This window comes from Megascapheus bottae, chromosome 21 (assembly GCF_031878675.1).
Source record: "Megascapheus bottae isolate mThoBot1 chromosome 21, mThoBot2.hap1, whole genome shotgun sequence".
In the NCBI taxonomy this organism is placed as follows: Eukaryota; Metazoa; Chordata; class Mammalia; order Rodentia; family Geomyidae; genus Megascapheus; species Megascapheus bottae.
In genome coordinates, this window is record NC_143529.1 from 38988021 (window position 1) to 39010927 (window position 22907).

General features: G+C 48.2%; 2 protein-coding genes across 2 annotated transcripts in view; both read right to left on the bottom strand.

The window, feature by feature from the left end:
• Ndufa10 (NADH:ubiquinone oxidoreductase subunit A10) overlaps positions 1–6648 on the bottom strand; it is a 34058-nt gene extending 27410 nt beyond the window's left edge. Inside the window, exons 1-3 of the mRNA XM_090355169.1 lie at positions 6522–6648; positions 2920–3088; positions 2096–2311 (exon numbers count right to left, since the gene is read on the bottom strand). Coding sequence (XP_090211295.1) covers positions 2096–2311; positions 2920–3088; positions 6522–6596 — 460 coding nt within the window. The 5' untranslated portion in view covers positions 6597–6648. The remainder of the gene's footprint in view (positions 1–2095; positions 2312–2919; positions 3089–6521) is intronic.
• An 8454-nt stretch (positions 6649–15102) lies between these two features.
• Positions 15103–16041, bottom strand: LOC150048997 (olfactory receptor 6B2-like). The gene has a single exon (XM_090354433.1). The coding sequence runs from the start codon at positions 16039–16041 to the stop codon at positions 15103–15105; it is 939 nt and encodes a 312-aa protein (XP_090210559.1).
• Between the last annotated feature and the right edge of the window lie 6866 nt (positions 16042–22907).

Sequence of the window (22907 nt, forward strand, 5' to 3'; positions counted from 1 at the left end):
TCAGGGGCCAGGAGCTTGGCCTAGTGGTAGAGTGCTTGCCTAGCATGCACAAAGCCCTGGGTTCAATTCCTTAGTGGTGCTGTGGCTCAAGTGCAGAGTGCTAGCCTTGAGCAAAGAGAAGCTGAAAGACAGTGACTAGGCCCTGAGTTCAAGCCCCAGGACTGGTTTAAAAAAATCATTTACTCCATTACAAACCAAATACCTTAAAGCAAAACAAAACAAAAAAACCGAAGCTCTTTAGAAGTGAGAAACTGTTTCTGAAAACTATTACTGTTTTGGTTTTTGGTAGTCCTGTGTCTGTGTGTGCATACATGCCTGTGTTCACTAAGTACTGGCGATCAAAACCAAGGTGTAGCTTGTGTGTGTGCTACACCTCCAGGCCTTTTGTCTGTACTTCTGTTTTTGAGATAGATTTTTGCTGCTAACGTTGCTCAGGCTCGCTTCAAACTCAGGGTTCTCCTTTTTCTGCCTTCCAAGAGGACAGAATCACAGTCAAGTGCCAGCGCGCCTGTTTTAAAACAAGAGATTTCGCTTTCACTGCCCCATCTCAGTGCTGTTTCTGCCCGACCACCTGGGTCGGATTCCAGATCTTTGACTCCTTGTATACCACGTCCCACTCCTCGCAAACCATCTGTGTGTCGCTCCAAACAGCCCCACATCCCGTCTACCCCTTCCCTAGCTCTAGTTCCTTGAGGAGCACTTCCCTACGGAGCTGAGCACGGAAGCTGCTGTGCTCAAGCCTCCCAAAGACTTCCTCTGTTCCTCAGAGAAAAACCCACCTGTTAGGCTCTCCAGGCCAAGTCTCACCTGGCTTCTTCTCCACCTCCTTCCAGCCCTGCTCTTCCCCATACATCAAAGTACAAGTCACGACCATAAGCCCTGACAGGGCTAGGCAAGGTCTCCCCGCTCAGCCCACAGCTCTGCCACGGCCCAGTCCCAACTATCTCTTCTCAGACTTGAGTTCTGTCCTATACACCTCCTTCTTGCAGGCCCTCAAAAAGCCTGACACCAGAAGGGCACTCATTAAATAGCTAATGAATAGATTTGTGCAGCACAGAAGGAAACAAATTAGTGTGCATTTAACAAATTAAAGTGTGTGTGCATGCCCAGTATGTGGCTTGAACAGGAGGCCAGAACACTCTCCCTTAGCTTTTCTTGCTCAAGTCTGGTGCTCTACCACTTGAACCACAGCTCCAGTTCTGGCGTTTCTGGTGGTCAACTGAAGGTAAGAGTTTCATGGACTTTCCTGTCCAGGCTGGCTTTGAACTGCAAACCTCAGATCTCAGCCTCCTGAGTAGCTAGAATGACAGGTGTGAGCCGCTGACAGGTGTGGGCTGTGAGAAAATAAAGTCTGGAGTATGTTTCAAAAAGATATTTCAATGATCCAAAAGCCATTATGTTCATGCTACTAAATGGACCCCAAAGTTGGGGCCTGGTGCAAAAATCCAAAGCATATAACACATGTTGTCAGAGCACCACTAACCACAATCAGCACTACTCTCAGGAAGGAAGTCATTAAACCTACAAGATGAGGGGCTGGGGTGGCGGGAGGGAATGGGGACCAAGACATGAGAAAGGCTATCAATGTATGTGAAGTAAGGCACCTTCTATTAACTACAATAAAAAATATACATATAAAAAAGTCATTACACCTGTTGGAAAGGCAAGACAGCAGCTGGACTTGTACAACAGTCTCATACAGTGGCATGTCCACACTGCATGGACACGTACTCATGTGTCGGAAGTAAATGGAGGAGGCTGACAGCCTGCTCCTCTGTCATCCAGTTTCGACTCCATGAAACTGTTCTCAAAGGCTGCCAGCCATGAGTAACCACAAAGACACATGGCATCTCCCTCTAGTACACCACCGGCCAGCAGCACATGCACACCACAGCTCCTCACCATCCACCAGCAGCATATATACACCAGTTTCTACCTGTGACTCCACCACCACTGCTCAGCAGCTCTCATCCAGAACTAGCCACAGTCTTACCAGAGACAGAATTTACCTCCAGTAAAACTTACAGAAAAATTCTGCTTATTGGCTATCTGGAGGGGCTGAATTCTACAAGAGTTCAAGGACCTGCTCACTGACCTGTGCTCAGCACGTGTTCCAGAGCATATAAGTACTGCAGGAGGCGGTTGCTGTACAGCCAGGACTGCAGGCGGTAGCTGTTGCCATCAGTGCTTCTGGGGTCATCATAAAATTTCTCCAGGCTACAGCTGCCACTTATCTCCATTTCCAGGGGTCTTCCATCGCCCGTGATGCTGTCCACGTAATGTATCCCTGCTTCGGGAAAGTGCTTCATGCCTGACGTGAGAGATACTGGGATGAAACAGGAGCTATCCCTTGCTCCCACTCTTGAGCAGAACAGACTAACCAAAACACAAAGCCCACCTGGATGCCACTATGAGGGCTGAGAAACCATCCCCCCCCCCACCCACACTTCATCGCATGCATGGAAAGGGAGAACATGAGGCACCTAAAACATGGCTGAGGCACATGGACACTGCAGACCACACTGTGCTACAGTTTAACTGCTCCCAGACCTCTCCGGGAAGCTGCCGTGTAAGTGCACAGCTGCTATCAAATGCCAGGGAGAAGGCCTGGTGGGCAAACACTGGCACAGAAGTCAGAAGCAGCTCTAGGTTTACAGCTCTGCAGTGTGGCAGGGTGGAGGCCGCCACAAACCCCACCTCAGATGGTACTCACAAGGGGTCTCAGAAGAAGTCTGCTCTCACTGCCTACCAAACTGACAATGCGCAGAGATTTAAAAAAAACAGCTTTTAAGCATTTAAAAGATGTGAAATGTCTGTTTTAGACTTGTTCCACCTAGTCACTACTAAGTAAATTCAAAGCAGGACCAGCAAGCAAGCATGTGAAGAACGGGTGACTCTCTGCCTGACACGGATTCAGACCTAGAAGATCTGCGATGTCCTTTGCAAGCTTGCTTTTCCCCGAGCATATGTTGCCATCTACAGTGATCAGTTTGCTGTATTCTGTCAGTTTTTTGCTGGTCCTGTCACCAAGTAAGAAGGCCAAATGTCCATACTGAAGCTTGCACTGTACGCTGGTATGAATCTGCCTCTGAAAGACACAACACAGCACAACCATGCTGGTAAATGCAGATATTAGCAACTACAGGTAAAATACCAAGAGACCCCCCCCAAAATTAAAAAGAAAACAAAATCTTAAAAATACATCTTTTGGGGCCGGGAGTTTGGCCTAGTGGTAGAGTGCTTGCCTAGCATGCACGAAGACCCGCGTTGAACTCCTCAGTACCACATACATGGAAAAAAAAAAAAGCCAGAAATGGTGCTGAGGCTCAAGTGGTAGAGCTCTAACCTTGAGAAAGTCCAAGGACAGTGCTCAGGCTCTGAGCTCAAGCCCATGACTGGCAAAAAAAAAGGGGGGGGGGGAATACATCTTTTTTTGGGGGGGCACAAGGCTCTATCACTTGAGCCACAGCTACACTTCCAGCTTTTTTGGGGGGGGGTGCTTAACTGGAGGTAAGAGTCTCATGGCCTTTTTCTGCCATGGCTAGCTTTGAACTTCAACCTCTCAACTCAGGATTGCAGGCATGACCCATTGAGGCCTGGCTAAACTTCAATATCTTTTTACCTGCTAGTATGTTTATAATGAGCTGACTCCTTCCTACCCTATGCTAGCTCCCTACAAGCCAGCATGGCATCTCTCTTTATGCACTGCTAAATCCTCAGGGCTAAACAACTGTGCTATGTTCAATGAAAATTGGATGGATAGGCAGATACACAAGTGGGTTAAATGAATGGAAAGGGTGGATGGAGTGTGGTGCACAAATGAGTGGATAGATGGATAATGGATAGTGGATGGATGGATGGATGCCAGAAAAGAGAGGAAGACACATAGGGTGAACATAAGCATTTCTCTGGCCTCATCTCCTGAGCTAAGCCCCTGCTCTATACATCAGGTGGATGCTGTAAAGGCAGCTGAAAGCTAGAAGACCTACAACAAAAGTCTAACACTCCCATCCGCACATATGGAACACCTACTACCAACCAAACACTACAAACACAAGTACTACCTTTTCCTTCTTCCTCCTTCCTGAAACTTCACACTCACAGACTCTAACTTCCCACATCTCTGGACAGGGCATCTGTTCCCTCTCTGGTTCAATCACATCCTCACACCTCTCACCCACATGTGAGACACCTCCTCCTGGCCTGTCCTACCACCCCCATCTATTTTCCACACTGAAGCCAAAATCACCTCCTCCAAAATAAGAATTACCGAGAGAGGATAGAGGGACTTTTAAAAAGTTCAACATATTTGACTTTTTTATACAACCTGTACAGATTAATGACAGTAACCACATGAAAAGTGTTATCCACAGCTATAAAACACAAAAGACTATTCACATTCAAATTGAGAAACAGTTGACATTCAGTGTTATTACAAAACAGGTACTCACCCTTAGGAACTGCTAATGGGGATTAAAGCTAAGGGACACAGGGCCTAGCATCACAGACGAATCCTAAGAGAACAGATGGACATGCAACAACTTACTTACAAGGATGCTCAATGAAACACAATTTTTAGTATCAAGAAACTCTTCATTTAAAAACATGAGCCAGGCATGGTGGCTCATGTCTGCAATATCAGCTACATAGGTGGGAGGGACCAGGAAGATCATGGCTCTAGGCCTCTCTGGGGAAAAAGGTTATCAAGATTCAACAGAACATCATGCTTCACACCTCTAATCCCAGCGAGGCATAGGCAGGAGACTCACAGACTTAGGCTAGCCCTGAGCAAAAACTATAAAACCATATCTAAAATTTACCTGCCGGTAAAAAGGGCTGAGGGAATGATTCAAGTAGTAAACTACACCCTAGGAAGTTCTAGGCCTTGAGTTCAAACCTCAGGAAACCACAGACACACAGACAAAGGACCAACTTCTTGTTACGGAACAGTAAATGTTCATGAAAGTAATATTACGTGTGTGTACTCTACGCACCTAGAACAATTCACATGGTGCAACGAAATAAGTAGATAATACACCATGTGTAGAAAGTGTTGTGGAAAGTAAGCATGGCAGGGCACACAAACAGAGGTTTAATACCAAAAGAGGCAGTGACATCTAAACAACTGTGGAGATCATAAGGAACTGGCCAGGTGAGCAGCAGGGGAGGACTTTCAGGCAGCAGGAAGATAAGAACAAATGTCCTGGGGCAAGGGCATTACACTGGTCATCAAAACCAGCTGATTCCCGTGGGGGGGGGGTTGTTACACATGAGGAGTGTGTCTTACAGGTACTCATGCCCCAGAAGTTAACCACCATCTCTGCTGGGACACGCTGGGTGATGCACTGACTGCTTCCCCAACCTGCTCTGACCACATATTGGCACAAAGCAGGTGGGCAGGAAGGCTGACATCAGCAGCCAAGTGCTTCCTGACTTCCCCATTCATTAGCAAGCAATTCCTGAAAGTGAGAGTCTCAGGCCAGGTGCCAGTGTTCACATCTGTAATCCTAGCTACTCTGAGGGCTGTTGATTGAAACCAGCCAAGGCAGGAAGACCTGTGAGACACCTATCTATGTCCACTCTACCAAAAAAAAAAAAAAAACAAAACAAAACTGGAAGTGGAGCTGTGGCTCAAATGGTAGAGTGCTGGGATTCCTCCTGTAATTTCCTATCCTCCATGCTATCCTTTTGCTCTCTGAAATGTCCGTGAAATTGATCTTTCATGACGCATTTCCTTCAGGTGTTTCAAATCCCAGACCCGCTGAAGTGATTCTGTACTTCTGATAGTTGGCAGTGCCCGGGAGGGAATCCGTCAGTGCAAGGGTGTGCAGAGCCCAGACTGCATAACCATCTTCCTTCTCTTCTGCAGCTGAACCCCTAGATACATTCGTGTGTGTTCGGGTCCTGAGTGTTCGCCTGCCCAGCGCTAGCGCTCCACCACCTGAGTCACAGCAACACTTCTTTTTGCCAAGGCTAGGTTTTTTTTTTTTTCCCCCCAGTCCCGGGCTTGGGCTCAGGGCCCGAGCGCCGTCCTTGCACTTTCTCAAGGCCAGAGCTCCACACTTGGGCCTCAGCAGCTCTTCCGCTGTTGTCGGTGTACGCGGTCTTCGTGCTCCAGCGCTGGGCCCCGCCGCGGCTCCGCCATGTCCTTCAGTGCGGTTCTCCACGCTTCCCCGGCCGCAGGGCGAGCCCTCGGCGGCTGGACGGGTCGCTCGGCTCCAGCCCTCGGCGGCTGGACGGGTCTGCGTCCCCGCCGCCCGCTGCGGCCCCCAGGCCGTTCCGCCTCCTTCCGCCTGGGGTCTGCGCGTCCCCCGCGGCGGCCGCTCTGAGAACTCCCGGTCCACCACCCCGCGGCCCCGCCGCGACCTCCCCGGCGCCGCGGAGGGAAGGGCCGGGCGAAGCCGGGGCTCGGGGTCGGCCCGCCGCGCAGGCCCCGCCGCCGGGCAGCGGCGCTCTCCAGAGAGCGGACGCCGGGGGAGGAGGCCGCCCGCCCCCCGCCGCCCCCGCCGCCCCTCTCTCACCACGCACGGGCCGGGAGCGGCGGCCCCGCGTGCCGGCGCCCACGCCGGGACGAGCCTCAGGAGCCTCAAGGCCATGGCTGCGCGTCCGCTGGGCTCCGGCTCAAGGACCCGAGGGGACGCGGTCGCGTCGAGGTCCTAGCCTGCATCCGGCGCGCCGCGGTGACGTCACGGCCCGGGTGTCCGCGGCGCCTGTTCAGAACCTTCCGAGGTGAGGCTAGGCGGGCGGGGCGGGGCGGGTGAGGGCGGGGCGGGTGAGGGGCGGGGCGAGTGAGAGCGGGGCGAGCGAGGGGCGGGGCGGGCGAGGGGCGGGGCGAGCGGGGGCGGGCGAGGGGGCGGGGCGAGCGAGGGGCGGGGCGAGCGAGGGGCGGGGCGAGTGGGGGCGGGTGAGGGGCGGAGCGGGCGAGGGCGGAGCGGGTGAGGGGCGGGTTCTTGCGCGCTCCCCAGGACCATACTACTAGAGAACACCGGGACCCTGGACCCAGACAGCACCCCAGGCCCCAGACCCCCGACAGCACCCCAGACAGCACCCCAGACCCCAGACCCCAGACAGCACCCCAGACCCAGACCCCAGACCCCCGACAGCACCCCCAGACAGCACCCCAGACATCACCCCAGACAGCACCCCAGACCCCAGACCCCAGACAGCCCCTCAGACCCCAGACCCCCGACAGCACCCCCAGACAGCACCCCAGACATCACCCCAGACAGCACCCCCAGACAGCAACCCAGACCCCAGACCCCAGACAGCCCCTCAGACCCCAGACCCCCAACAGCCCCTCAGACCCCAGACCCCCGACAGCACCCCAGACAGCTCCCCAGACCCCAGACCCCAGACAGCACCCCAGACCCCAGACCCCAGACCCCCGACCCCAGACAGCACCCCAGACCCCAGACCCCAGACCCCAGACAGCACCCCAGACCCAGACCCCAGACCCCCGACAGCACCCTAGACCCCCGACAGCACCCCCAGACAGCACCCCAGACCCCAGACCCCAGACAGCCCCTCAGACCCCAGGCCCCCAACAGCCCCTCAGACCCCAGACCCCCGACAGCACCCCAGACAGCACCCCAGACCTCAGACAGCACCCCCGACAGCCCCTCAGACCCCCCAACAGCACCCCAGACAGAAGCCCAGACCCCAAACCCCAAACCCCAGACCCCCAACAGCCTATCAGACCCCAGACAGCCTCTCAGACCCCAGACCCCCGACAGCACCCCAGACAGCACCCCAGACCCCAGACCCCCGACAGCACCCCAGACATCACCCCAGACAGCACCCCAGACCCCCAACAGCACCCCCAGACAGCACCCCAGACCCCAGACCCCAGACAGCCCCTCAGACCCCAGACCCCCAACAGCCCCTCAGACCCCAGACCCCCGACAGCACCCCAGACAGCACCCCAGACCTCAGACAGCACCCCCGACAGCCCCTCAGACCCCCCAACAGCACCCCAGACAGAAGCCCAGACCCCAAACCCCAAACCCCAGACCCCCGACAGCCCCTCAGACCCCAGACAGCCCCTCAGACCCCAGACCCCCGACAGCACCCCAGACAGCACCCCAGACCCCAGACTCCCAACAGCACCCCAGACAGCACCCCAGACCCCAGACCCCAGATCCCCGAGAGCACTGGAGTAGACGGAGATGTTGTTCACAGACGCTTTTTACAAATCTCCCACGATGGGAAACGTCTCATATAACCCTCCAGTGAAGTCCCTGGTGTGGGTCCTTACCATGTCCAGTGTGGAAGTGGGGTGCACACAGCAAGAGGGGGTGCACCTGGGATTCTCATCCAAATGAGTCTCCAATTAGAAACTCCTGTCCCAACATGTGTCATCCTGTCCCATTTCAGCTTGAGCAGTCACTGGACCACAGTAATGAAAACAAATAAGAGATTTCAATCTAGTAAATAAAGGCAAAACGTGATAGTCATCAAAAGAAGCTGTCAGTAGGGACTTAAAAGCTGTCTTCACTAAGATGTGGTATTTACACACAATGGAATCCTATGCTGCCATCAGAAAGAATGACATCACCCCATTTGTAAGGAAATGGAAAGACTTGGAGAAAATCATATTAACTGAAGTAAGCCAGACCCAAAGGAGCATAGGCGCATTGTAATAATTAGTACCACCTAGGACTCTCCTAGCAGAGGATTACAACAGCTCAAAACCTAGGTACATAAGGTCACATAGGATGAGATTAAGTGAAAGGAACTCTGGGATATGGAAACAAGAGCTTTATGTTGTGTGATTGTTGTTCTTAATGTACTGTGTATCTGACTGTTACCTGGCATATTGTTCATATGTTTATGTGTTTATTTGAAATAGGAAAGGGAAGAGGGGAAGACAAGATGACTGGGAGGGGTAGAGGGAGGAAAACGGGCACAAAAACATGAGAAGGGGCATCAATGTGTGAGAAGTAATGCACCTACTACCTGGTGAATGTAACGGTAACCCCTCTATACAGTACCCCGACAATAAAAAAAAGCAGCTGTCTTTACTGGGCCTATGATCTAAGCTACCCCCCCACACACACACTTTAATTCTTGTCCTTTGATCTGAGCTATTTCTTCCAGAGGTCACTTTACAATTACCTTGTACTCCAGGAAAGACAGGATTTGCCAAGATGCCCTCTGACAATTCCATCTCCTGGGATTGTGGCAAAAGGCAAATCTGGAACAAAGCAGCCTAAAAGCTCAGGAAGCCACCTGCCCTCAGATGGAAGAGCTAACAACTGCTCAGGAGCTCTTCAAGGACAAAGACGGCTCAAGGTCAACTACGCCACGCCTGTGGCTTATGACGGCTCTAACTGTGCGTGCCATCTTCACCTCATACTCAGTTCTCTGGTTTAACCTGAGGACAATGCCTGAACCCCTGAAAATGGCCAAAGGTGTGCTGAAATGCTGTCTTCTTCCTCTGTCTGTCAGGTAATAAATAATTCTGTTTGTTTTTTGTGGGGCATGGGGCTTGAACTGTGGGCCTGGGCGCTGTCCCTGAGCTCTTCAGCTCCAGGCTACCACCCTACCCCTGCGCCACAACCCCACTTCTCATTTTCTAGTGATTAATTGGAGATAAGAGTCGCGGGTTCTTTAGTACCTGGGATGGCCTTGCACTGAGATCCTCAGATCTCGGCCTTCTGGGAAGCTGGGATGATAGGTGTAAGAGCACGCCCAGCTTGTAATAAGTATTTCTCTGTCCTTCATGTCTATTTATTTGGCCTGTGAGGCTGACTTACCAGCATGAGTCCCCTGGAGTTTCGGCCTGGATCTAAAAACACAGCCTCAACACCTCCTTAATTACAGTGACAGACCTTCTGGTTGCACATATAATCACTAGCACGCAGAATCACAGCATGTGAATCACAATTTACTAGTAGTATCCATTCTTATATAATGAACTTTCATAAAGCACTAAACCCACATCACATTCCTCTCACGTCTCCATTTGCGATACTTACTATATAATAGCTGAGGTGTGAGGCATGGTTAGCAAGGAAAAGGAAACAACACAAACCTCACCGTAACAGAAGTCGACTGGTAGAGCATGATCTACACGATCCACTCCTCACTTCTGGTCCCTTGAAACGCATGTCCTTTGTTCCCTTTGGCTGCATGCGGGCCCCACACGAGGGTGGCTGTGCCTCCTCAGTCAGTCCTCTCAGGAAGCTCCCAGGGGTGGATTTCACTGATGGATCTCCACAGGTCTCTATCCACTCTAGTTGACAAGATCATCCATCACAGGGCATCATTTGAGCAAGACGTTGAGGCAAGAGGATCACAGTTTCAAAACCACAAAAGAAAGAGCAACCATCACAACTAAGACTCGAGTTAAGATCAGTTGGTTAAGCCAGCTGCAATACATGCACAGGCCAGTGTGTCACCTGGCAGTTCAAAAGAACCCCGTCATCAACCCCGTGACGTCAATGGCTATGGCACGAGCAGAGCCATCCCCAAAAGGCAGCCCTGGCATTGCATGAGGTTTTGAAATGACCGTATTTTAGAGGTGGAGCTCAGTAGCTCATGATGGGAGTTGGGCTTGGAGGGGAGTGGGTGATTATGAAAGGAAAGGGATGCTTGCGTGGGGACTGCCCAGTCCTTCGTGTTGAGGGTCCCAGGACCTGCGCAGATGACAGATTTTGGTAAAACTAACATACACAGAGACACAAGTAAGACTTAGACTATCCAGTCACGGGCGATGATTTTGCGCATTATCATAGAAGTAGCTGGGCATGTAACCTTTGTGTTCTTTCTGACTACTGTATATGAGCCGGCAAAAACAGGTGGTTGTGTTTACGTGAAGCTTTTCTCCATTGACTTGTGTGTCTGCCATTCCAGAATAGCCCACAGCCATCATTTCTGTACCTATACAATAAGCTGTGAAGTTAAGCAGACTGAGGACCCCAACCTTATCCCTCTTGCTAAAAACTGTTTTAGTTGTCACATGCTATTTGCTATTTCATAGGAACTTTAGAATTATCTTCTATACAGAAGATACCTAAAAGAATTCTTGTGGGGCTTCGAGTTTGGCCAAGTGGTAAGAGTGCTTGCCTACCATGCACAAAGACCCGGATTCGATCTACACAGGAAAAGCCAGAAGTGGTGCTGTGATTCAAGTGGTAGAGCTCTAGCCTTGGAAAAAACCTATGACAGTGCTCAGGCCCTGAGTTCAAACCCCAGGACTGGCAAAAAAAAATCTCTTGTGATTTTGGGAGCAATTGCTTTAAATCTGTGTATCCATTTGGAGAGAATTAACCTCCACTTTGTTCTTGTTCAATCCAGGAGCATAGTATGTCTCTTCCATGTATTTAGATCTTTTCTAATTCCTTCCAGCTGCATCACCTGACTTTTAGCATAGAGGTCTGTCTACATTTGGTTAGATTCACAGCTAAGTATTTCAAAATTTCTGAGTGTTTTTAAGTGGGAGTATGTGTGCGTGCGTGTGTGTGTGTGTGTGTGTGTGTACATGTGTGCGTGTGTGAGCACATGCCCATTCTGGAGCCTGAACTCAGGACTTGGATACTGTCCCTGAGTTTTGCTTTTTGGGGTTGCCTCCATCCTGGTTTAGTCCTCTAGTTTAAGTGGCGTTTGAAATGCAGCTTCCTTGTGTTCTTCCAGTACGTAAAAACACAGTGACTTTTGTCCACCGAGTCTGTTTCCTGGGATCTCACTGAGCTTACTGTTTAGTTACAGGAGTTCCTGCATAGACGGCTGTCCCTGACCGCACGAGTGACCCAACTCCTTTAGTGGTCAAGGAAAATGGGCACATGAATGCAGAACCAACATGCACACAGGAAACCCTGAAGACAATCCTATTTAGAAAATGAGGAGTCAGCAGAGTGCTGGTGGCTCACGCCTATAACCCTAGCTACTCAGGAGGCTGAGATCGAGGATCATGACTCAAAACCAGCAGGGGCACTAACATCTGTGCGACTCTTATCTCCAATGAACCACCAGAAAACCAGAAGTGGCGCTGTGGTTCAAGTGGCAGAGCATTAGCCTTGAGCTGAAGAGCTCAGGGACAACCCCCAGGCCCAGAGTTCAAGCCCCATGACACACACACCCTAAAAAAGAAAATGAGGAATTAAAAAAAAACTGCGGTGAATGTGATATTTTATTCCAGCACCTGAAGACATGCCATAGCTGCAGAGTGGTTGTTCTGAATTTAATCTACATGTTGTGATAATGGCAGCTACCCAAACAATGAAAAAATTCATGATGGAATTCTAAAAAAAAAAAAAAAACAGCAGGGAGAGGCTGCGGTAGTGCTTGCCCAGCATGCACAAAGCCATAGGTTTGATTCCTCGGTACCACACACACAGAAAAAGCTGGAAGTGGTGCTGTAGTTCAAGTGGTTTTTACCGAATGTTAGCCTTGAGAAAGCTCAAGGATAATGCCCAAGCCCAGAGTTCAAGGCCCAGGACTGGCCCAACAATGGCAAAAAAAAGTACAAACCAACCATAACAAAGAAAGAGGAAAAAGCAGAGGAGACAGCAACAAGCAAAGCTGCAGATTTAAGCTTTTGTATATTAATTATACCTAATTATTCCAAACTGATCCATAGCCTTCAGGAAATTCCTATCAATCTCACCAATGTTTCCTTTTTCAGACATAGATCAAGTGTGTAAGATGGTGGTGGAAATGTAAAAACCATAGGGTAACTACAATCATTATAAAGACAATAACGTCCCAGGACTCATTCTTCCAAGGTGAGGGTTTATTAAGATGAAAGGAGCCCACGAGCAGTACGTGGTCAGCAGGAAAGACCGTGGCTCTCGTGAAGAGCAGCGCAGCGCTCTTCTCATGTCTGACGGCAGTGCCAGTGTGAAATAGTGAAGGCCCGGGAGCTACCGCTCAGCCCCAGGACACGGACCCAGTGAAACCGCACCCATAAAACGAACTCTCAGCTTACTGTAGACTTAAATTTAAAAGGCGAATAGGATGCAAACATTGGGCTTAGGGAAAACCTTGCTAGACCTGACATTGAGAGCCCAGTTCATTCATACAAGGAACTATTGGACCTCATTTTAAAAACAGCTGGGAGGGATCTTCACAGACACGCTACAAACAGTTGCCTCTAGAACCCATAATGCCTAAAGAACTTCAAAAACCCAGCACTAAGAAACAGTCCAAGCAGGAGATGGGTCAAATACATGTGCACACATTTCACTGAAGAAGTTCTATCTGCCTGTAAGAACACAGCCAGCTCCATTAGTTGCAAGAGAAATGAAATGAAATCCAAAATGAGATAGTGCTACACACTTGTGAGAAAGGCCAGATGGAATGAAAGGTAAGAGTCAAATGCAGAAAGGGACGACCAGAGGCCAGGTGATTTGCCGTGTCTAGTGAGAACCCAGAAGGGCACAGGCATTCTGATAAAGAATTCAGCAGTTCCCCTTAACACCGAACATGGACTTATCCTACAACTTGTCCTAGAGAAAGGAAAGCTTAGGCTCTCTAAGAAACGTGTACAGGATGGGTCCCGGACCCACCAGCAGCAGTTGGAGTGTGGATTCACCCACCTGACCTCTAGCAGGTGAAGAGCTCGGCAGCCCGTGGCAGCCCCAGGCCACTGGTGGTGGCAGAATGGCACTGGCACAGGAAGGGACAGCCAGGCCCCAGACTCAGATGACCTGTACCGACTCTGTCATTTGGCTTGTGGAAAGGGTGATGCAGCCAAGGGAAGTCTTGCTTTTAAATGACAGATGCTGTGCTGGGTCCAGTTCAGGTGACTTTAAAGAAGAACGAGTCATCCTATACCATACGTGAAAATCAATCAGATGGATTGCACATTCAGACAAGAGAGGTAAAACAATAAAGCCTACAAAATGAAGCAGGAACATCTAACCTAGGGGTGGTGAACATTCCCTAAGTGGAAAATTAACTGCAAGAGGGAGAAGCACAAACATTGGACTAAAAACATGAGCTTTTCTTTATCAAAACATTAATGGCTGGGCACTGGTAGCTCACACCTGTAATCCTAGCTACTCAGAGGGCTGAGAACTGAAGATCATGATTCACAGCACAGTAGTCCAGGAGACTCTTGTCTATCACTAACCAGCAATAAACCAGAAGTGGAGGCGTGGCTCAAGTGGTAAGCACCAGGCTTGAGCAAAAACGCCCTGAGTTCAAGCACCAGTACTGACACAAAAACAGAGACACCATTGATGACACAGAAGAAGACTTTGCAAACCTTCTTCTCTGGATCCAGACTGTAGAAGAAGCTGTGTATGTGAAAGGTATCCTCTGTGCAGACATGCATGAGCAGGCGCTGGAGAAAGGGTGTGTTTGGAATGACAGTGGGCCCACACTGTGAGAAGAGGCTGGACACTGCTTCTCTACATCCAGGAGAAGTGTGAAGCAGAGTCCCAACGGGCACCGTTAGCACCCCAGAAGAACGTCAGCCTTGAAATGTGCATGTCATAGATGTGCAACGAGGCTGTGCCACCCCTGGAATTCTCCTGTATGGCCGGTGGGAGGGACAGCTGGTGACTCCTTATGGGGAGAGCTAGGCAGGTCCTTCGAGACCTGACCACACACATTCCCAGTGCAGTGATTGCAGACACAACCTCCTATGGACCTGGATCTCATTTAGATAGAGTTCCAGATAGCCTAAAACAGACTAGATACTAATTTTAAAAATTAACCAGAATTCTTATAGCAGCATTGTACCCAGAGGCGTCAATTAACAGTCATGTGCAAGCATAATATATGTAGGTATGTGTTATGTAAGTATCTATGCATGTAAAATGTTGAACCACAGAAGCTGAACAGAAGAGTGTACATGTTTTATGATTCACTCAGAGCTCCCAAGCTTCTTTCCGGCATTGGATATCAGGTTGGGGTTCTTCTGGGGTGGAGAGGAGGGTGGGGTCAGGGCAGGAAGGGAGCCTCACATCCCAGCCCATCCTACAGCTGCTTCCCTGCAGGGTGCTGCTTTTCTGAAAAAGGCACCTCATTGCAAGTTCACTTTTGGGGAAGGCTCTATAGGCTTTGTTCAATTGCAGGTTTTGTCAACAACTGCAGTGTCAGGTGCTCTATGAGATGTTAGATATTACAAATGAGATCCTCCGGCCCTTACTGATCCTAGTGTGAAGAGGCACCCAAGCCCAGAACCTTGCGCAAGGCTTCCTTGAACTCTGCGTTCCTCAGGCAGTAGATCAGGGGGTTGAGGATGGGCGTGAGGACCGTGTACACCGCAGAGATGAGCTTGTTGGAGCTGCGTGAGTCGATGGCCTGGGGACGGACGTACATGAAGATCATGGCCGTGTAGAAGATGGTGACGACGGTGAGGTGGGAGGCGCAGGTGGAGAAGGCTCTCCAGCGGCCCGTGGCCGAGGGGATTCGCAGCACCGCCAGCGTGATGTGGCCATAGGACAGGACGGTGGCCACGAGCGGGAACACGAGGATCACGAAGGCCAGGACAAAGTCCACCAGCTCGGCCGTGGAGAAGGCCATGCAGGCCAGCTTAAGGATGGGGGAGATGTCACAGAAGAAGTGGTTCAGGACATTGGAGCCACAGAACGTGGCGCTGGAAATGAAGTAGACCTTGACCGCGGAGATGCTGAAGCCGCTGGCAAAGGAGAAGGCCACCAGCCGGACACACTGCCCCATGGTGATGATGATCTGGTAGCGCAGGGGGTGGCAGATGGCCACGTAGCGGTCATAGGCCATGGAGGCCAGGAGCACACACTCGGTGCACACCAGGGAGCTGAAGAAGTAGAGCTGGGTCATGCAGCCGACAAAAGAAATGTGTCTGTGCTGCAGGAGGAAGCCGTCCAGCATCTTGGGGAGGATGTCTGACACATACCAGACCTCCAGGAAGGACAGGGAGCCCAGGAAGCAGTACATGGGCCTGTGCAGGGAGGCGCTGCCCCACACAGTGAGGATGATGGTCAGGTTCTCCACCAGCACGAAGAGGTAGGCCAGCAGGAAGAGGAGGAAGAGCAGGAGCTGCAGCCCGGGGCCCGTGGGGAAGCCCAGCAGGACGAAGGCGCTGACCTGGGTGGCGTTCTCCCCCCTCATCCCTCCGTGCCTGCAGACGGCTCACAGGAAAGGGCAGAAAGCTGGAGGGCAGGCAACAAAGGGGACGGAAACACATTGCATAGAATTCTAGCAGAGAACTTTCCCATTATCCTAAAGTAAAGGCCTATTCAGGTGCAAGAAGCCTTCGGGACACCCAACAGACCACACCAGAAGAGAGCCCCCCCACTGCCACACCCTAACAGGCACGGAATCGTGGGAGACCAAGGAGAGGATTCGTAAAACCTTCCGAGAGAAAAGATTGGCTACTTCCAAAGGAAAATCAGTCAGAATAGCAACAGATTTTTCAGCTGAAATTCTAAAAGCACAATGTATTACAAGTACTAAAAGCAAGTAACTGTCAACCCAGAATACTGTATCTAGCCAAGCTCTCCTTCATAACCAAAGGACATTTCACAAAAAAAAACAATTAAAAAAATATCTCCATCAAATCAGTACCACAGAACATAGTCAAACATGTCTTACATAATAAAAATGAACAAGAATACGAAACCAACAGAGAAAGTGTTGCTCGCCGCAGCACGTCTGCCTCGATATGGTAAGTTCAGAGGAGGAATTGCCCCTGGGAAGACAGACAGCATGGCAGGAGCCAGCACATTCCTCTCAGCCCCTGCTGTCCACATCAACTTAAGGCGCCAATCAAACACACAGTGGCAGGCTGGGTCAGAAAGGAAGACCCACCAACAAGAACAAAACTCTACCCAGGTGAAAGGTTGGAGTAATGGTTCTTATAAAGAGGCCAGAGTAGCAATACTAAGATAAGATAGATTTCAAATTAAATTAGTGAGAAGAGACGGAGATGGGCGTTTCATTCCGACAGAGTCCAGGCCACCAGAAGGGTCTCACAATCCTAAAGGTCCCACATGGAGGGTAGTGCTCAGGGCACTCCCTGGTTCATCCCGCAGGAAATGACCTGAAACCACACAGAGACCCAGGAACAAGACATTAGATCAGACGTAAGTGAATTAAAGAGTAAAAAATATGCAGAATTAGCAAAATCAAAAGTTGGTTCTTTGAAATGATTGACAGGCCACTGGCAAACTTAACTAAGTGAAAAAGAGAAATAATATTTCAAGTAATGAAATAGAAATGGCGATAGGAGACCTCCCATCCCAGAAAAGCCCCAGGACCTGATAGATTCACAGCTGAACTCTATAAGGCCTTCAAAGAAGAGCTCACACCAATACTCCTGAAACTCTCAATGAAATTGAAAGTGAAGGCTCCTTGCCAAACTCATTCTATGAAGCCAGCAAAACCCTCATCCCAAAACCAGACAGAGATTCATCAAAGAAAGAGAACATTTCTTTGATGAACACTGATGCAAGACTTCTCAATAAAATACTGGCGAATCATCTTCAACAACTCATCAAAAAATTATACACTATGACCAAACAGGATTCGTTACAGTGATGCAAAGCTGGTTCAATATACACAAGTCAATTAATATAATTCATCACATCAACAGGAGCAAAACTAAGAATCACATGACTATCTCAATAGATGCAGAAAAAGCATTTCACAAGATTCAACACCCCTTTATGCTAAAAGCTCTGGAGAAACTAGGAATCCACAGAATATTCCTCAGTATAATAAAGGCTGTGTATGACAAACCCATAGCTAGCATTATACTTTAATGGTGAAAAGCTAAAGCCATTCCCTCTAAAATCAGGAATGGGACAAGGATGCCCACTCTCTCCACTCCTCTCTAACATAGTGTTAGAATTCCTAGCCAGAGCAATAAGGCAAGAAGCAAGCATAAAGGGGATCCACATAAGGAAAGAGGAAGTGAAACTTTCCCTCTTTGCAGATGACATGATTCTGTATTTAAAGAACCCTATAGACTCCACTTCCAAGCTCCTTGAGTTGATTCAAAACTTTGGCAAGGTAGCAGGGTATAAAATTAGCCCTCACAACCCAATGGCTTTCCTGTCAGCCAACAAGAAGAGTGAATCAGGAAATCAGAAAAGCACTTCCTTTCAAAATAGCCTCAAAGAAAATAAAATAGTTAGGAATTAACTTAACTAAGAATGCAAAGGACCTTTATGATAAAAACCTGAAAAAAGAAATTAAAGCAGAACTGAGGAAGTGGAAAAACCTCCCATGCTCCTGGATTGGAAGAATTAGCATTGTGAAAATAGCAATCCTGCCAAAGGCTGTCTACAAATTCAATGCAATACTCACCAATATCCCAATGTCATTCCTATTTTTTGTGGGTCATGGGCTTGAACTCAGCCTGGGCACTGTCCCTGAGCTCTTCAGCTCAAGCCTGCCACCCTACCCATGAGCCAGGCCCCACTTCCCATTTTCTAGAGGTTAATTGGAGATAAGAGTCTCAGGTCCTTTTGTGCCTGGGCTGGCTCTGAACCTTGATCCTCAGATCTCAGCCTCCTGAGTAGCTAGGATTACAGGAGTGAGCCACTGCACCCAGCCCTATGTCATTCTTTAAGGAAATAGAGGCAGCAATCCAAAAATTCATATGGAATAATAAAAGACCAAGTACAGCAAAAACAATTCTTAGCAGAAAGAACAGCGCAGGAGGAATATCAATACCAAACTTTCGACCTGTTACAGAGCTATAGTGACCAAAATGGCTTGGTACTGGCACAAGAACAAGCCTGAAGACCAATGAAACAGAACTGAAGACCCAGAAATCCACCCTCAGTCCTATGGCCACCTAATCTTTGATAAAGTAGCAACAAAACAGGATGGAAGAAAGACAGCCTCTTCAAAAAATGGTGCTGGCAGAATTGGTTAAGCACCTGAAGAAAGCTAGTTGGATCCTTCTATGTCACCCTGCACCAGAATTAATCCAAATAGACCAAAGATCTTGAAGTAAAAGCAGATACCCTGAAAACTTTACAAGAAGGATTAGGAGATACACTAGGTCTCCTTGGCACAGGTTGAAACTTTCTTAATAAAGACCCAGAAACACAACAAATTAAAGCAAGTTTGGACAAATGGGGCTGCATTAAACTGTAGAACTTCTGTATGGCAAAGGACATAGCTAGCAAGTTAAATAGAAAGGACACAGAATGGGAGGAGATCTTCACCAGCCATACAACAGACAAGGGGCTCATATCCAAAATATACCTACAGCTAAAAAAAAACGAATCTCTCAAAAAAATCCTCAAAGAAATAATCATCCTATTAAACGGTAGACTAAAGACTTAAAGAGAGGCTTCTCTGAAGAAGAAATAAGAATGGCCTATAGACACATGAAGAACTGCTCGACTGTAATAAATAAAATTAGAGATGAATGACACATCACCACAGACTCAAGAAAAATTCAAAATATGATAAGGGAATAGGTCATCAGTGCCAACAAATATGAGAATCTGGCTGAAAATGACACATTCCTAGACAAGATAAATATACCCAAATTGAGTCAGGAAGATATAAATCAAACAGACCCATCACAAGTAATCAGATCAATCTGGCAATAAAAGATCTCTCTTCTAGGAAAAGCCCAAGACTTGATGGCTTTACGGCCTGATTCTACATGACTTTTAAATTAGAGTTATCATCAGTACTCCTCAAACTCCTCTAACAGAAAGGGAGGGAATACCACAAAACCCAATCCGTGACGCCAGCATTACCTTCATCCCCAAAGCAGATAATAACATATCAAGAAAACAGAACTCATATCGATCTCCATGATGAACACCGATGCAAAATACTGACCACTGACCCCAAAAGCTGATCAAGAAATCATACACTATAATCAAATGGGATTTATTCCAGGGATACAAAGCAGGCTCAATATACATAAGTCAAATAATATAACTCATCAGCAGGTGCAAGGAGCAAGAATCAAATGATTATCTGTATAGATGCAGAAAAAAAGCCTTTGACAAGATCCAACACCCGTTTATGATAAAAGCTCTGGAGAAGCTAGGAATACATATGACATTCCTCAATAAAATAAGGGTTATATATGACAAATGTACAGCCAGCATTATACTTAATGGAGAAAAACTCAAGCCATTCCCCCCAAAATCTGGAACCAGACAAGAATGTCCAATCTCTCCACTCCTCTTAAACATAGTATTGGAATTCCTAGCAAGAGCAAGGCAAGAGAAAACATAAAGGGGATCCAAAGAGGAAATGAAGAACTAAAACTACCCCGCTTTTGCCGATGACATGATTCTGTACTTAAAGGAGCCCCCAAATCTTCCCTAAGCTCTACAGCTGATTCAAAACTTAGGCAAAACAGCAGGTATAAAATCAGCCCATAAAAATCAGTAGCTTTTCTGTATGCCAACAGTGAGAAGATCAAGACTGAAACCAGAAAAGCAACCCCACAAAAATATAGGCCTGGGGGCAAATAGAATAGAAGACCTAGAAATGACCCCACAGACCTATGGCTACCTAATATTCAATAAGAGAGCCAAAAGTATAGGTTGGAAGAAAGAATAAGAGAGCCAGAAGTATAGGTTGGAAGAAAGACAGTCTCTTACACAAATGGTGCTGCCACAACTGGATGCCCACATGCAGAAAACTGATACTAGATCCCTGCACCTGTATCCATTCAAAATGGATCAAAGACCTCCTTGTAAGGCTGGAAACCATGAAACTTTTACAGGAAAGGGTAAAGGATACTCGAGGCCTTCTGAGCCCAGGTCAAAACTTTCTCAGTAAAAATTCAGAAACACAAAAAAAATCAAAGAAAGAACTGATAACTGGGATTGCATCAAACTTGAAGTTTCTGTAAAGGATATAGTAAGCAGGATAAATAAAAAGATCACAGAATGGAAGGTTTTTTTATTAAAGAATTTATTAACATTGATTTTTATATCATATTTTAAATGACAAGTTTAACACACAAGTGATTTTTTAAAAATCAGCTATCTATCAGACAAGGGAGGGCCTAATATACAAAATATACTTAACAGTTCAAAAAATTGAACCCTCAAAAAATAAAGCCTCAAAGAAACAACCCAATTAATCAATGGGATAATGATTTAAAGAGAGACTTCTCAGAGGAAGTAATATGGCCAATAGAAACATGAAGAAATGGGGCTGGGAGTTTGGCCTAGTGGTAGAGTGCTTGCCTAGCATGCATGAAGACCCGGGTTCGATTCCTCGGTACCACATACATAGAAAAAAGCCAGAAGTGGTGCTGAGGCTCAAGGGGTAGAGCTCTAGCCTTGAGAAAGTCCAAGGACAGTGCTCAGGCCCTGAGCTCAAGCCCAGGACTGGCAAAAAAAAAAGGAAACATGAAGAAATGCTTACCACCTCTGGTCATAAAGGGAATGCGAGTCAAAACTACACTGGGATTGCACATCACCCCAACTAGGTTGACCAGTATCAAGCAAACTAACAATAACAAATGTGGACGGGAATGTGGCCAAAAGGGAGTGTTACTACGCTGGTAGAATGTAAACTTATTCAACAATGCTGGAAAGCAGTATGAAAGTTCCTCATGAAACTAAGCAGAGGACTACCTGCAACCCAGCAATTTCACTCCCACAGAGCGCAGACCAGGATACAGCAAAGCCACCACCACAGCCATGTCTATTGCTGCATTATGTAGCATAGCCACGATGTGGAATCAACCTAGATGTCCCTGAATGGATGGATGGATAAAGAAAATGTGGTGTATATACACAATGGAATTCTACTCATCCATCAGAAAGAATGACATGGTACTATTCATAAGGAAATGGAAAGACTGTGGAAAATCATATGAAGTGAACTAAGCAAGACCCCGAGAAACAGGTTGCATGGTGTCTCTATGAGACGCTTGTGAGAGCTAGAATGTGCCTGTAATTCCAGAAATAGACACACCATGTGGTACCCAAAGTGGTTATACAAACAAGTATTGAAATAAAACAGAACCTATGGAGAATGCATATGGTATAATTCATCAGAAGGACTAAGTTGAAGCCCCCAAAATAAGTACTGGGATATGGACATTTACAAGAGGAAAGGACCAGGGGGGAGGGGCCGCAGAATGGACTGGGAAATGAGTAGGATGTAGGCAAGAATGCATTGCATAGACCACAGACCTGAGGAGATAAGGGAAGGGGTGGGAGGGCAGAATGGACTGGGAAATGAGTAGGATGTAGGCAAGAATGCATTGCATAGACCACAGACCTGAGGAGACAAGGGAAGGGGTGGGAGGAGGGGTGAAGAGGTTGAAGGGAAAACCCAGCTCAAGATGCACTGTGTACATGAATTGCTTTGTTAAATGGCAAAAGATTGAATACATAACCTAAACATTAAGAAAAGTGAGGGAAGGACGGGGGGTGGGAGGGACGGGTGAGAGAGTTACAGGGGTGACCGGAATCAAGAGGCACTGTCTTCACAAGCTGCGCTGTTGAATGGTGGCTCCTCTGTACAATGATGTAAAGAAAATACAAATGTAGAGGGTTTTTTTTGCCAGTCTTGGACTTGAACTCAGGGACTGAGCACTGACCTTGGACTTTTCTCAAGGTTACAGCTCTACCACTTGAGCCTCAGCACCACTTCTGGCTTTTTTCTATGCATGTGGTACTGAGGGATTGAACCCGGGTCTTCATGCATGCTAGGCAAGCTCTCTACCAGTAGGCCAAACTCCCGGCCTTACAGATGTAGTTTTAACAAGCATTTGCACACCTGGCTGTCAAAGGTGAATGCTGAGACATCAACAAAAGGAAACTAAGGAAAGTCAGGGGTCCAGTACAGCCCAGGAAGGTCCAGTACAGCTGCCCAGTGAGGGTCCAGTATTGCCCTCCAGTAGAGCTGTCCACACAGGGTCCAGTACAGCCCAGGAGGGTCCTGTAGAGCTGTTCATGGAGGGTCCAGTCTAGCCCTGCAGTATAGCTGTCCATAGAGGGTCCAGGACAGCCACCCCGGAGGCTCCCACT

Bases quoted from the DNA above. Each gene is read 5' to 3' on its own strand.
- LOC150048997 (XM_090354433.1), bottom strand. From the start codon at position 16,041: ATGAGGGGGGAGAACGCCACCCAGGTCAGCGCCTTCGTCCTGCTGGGC.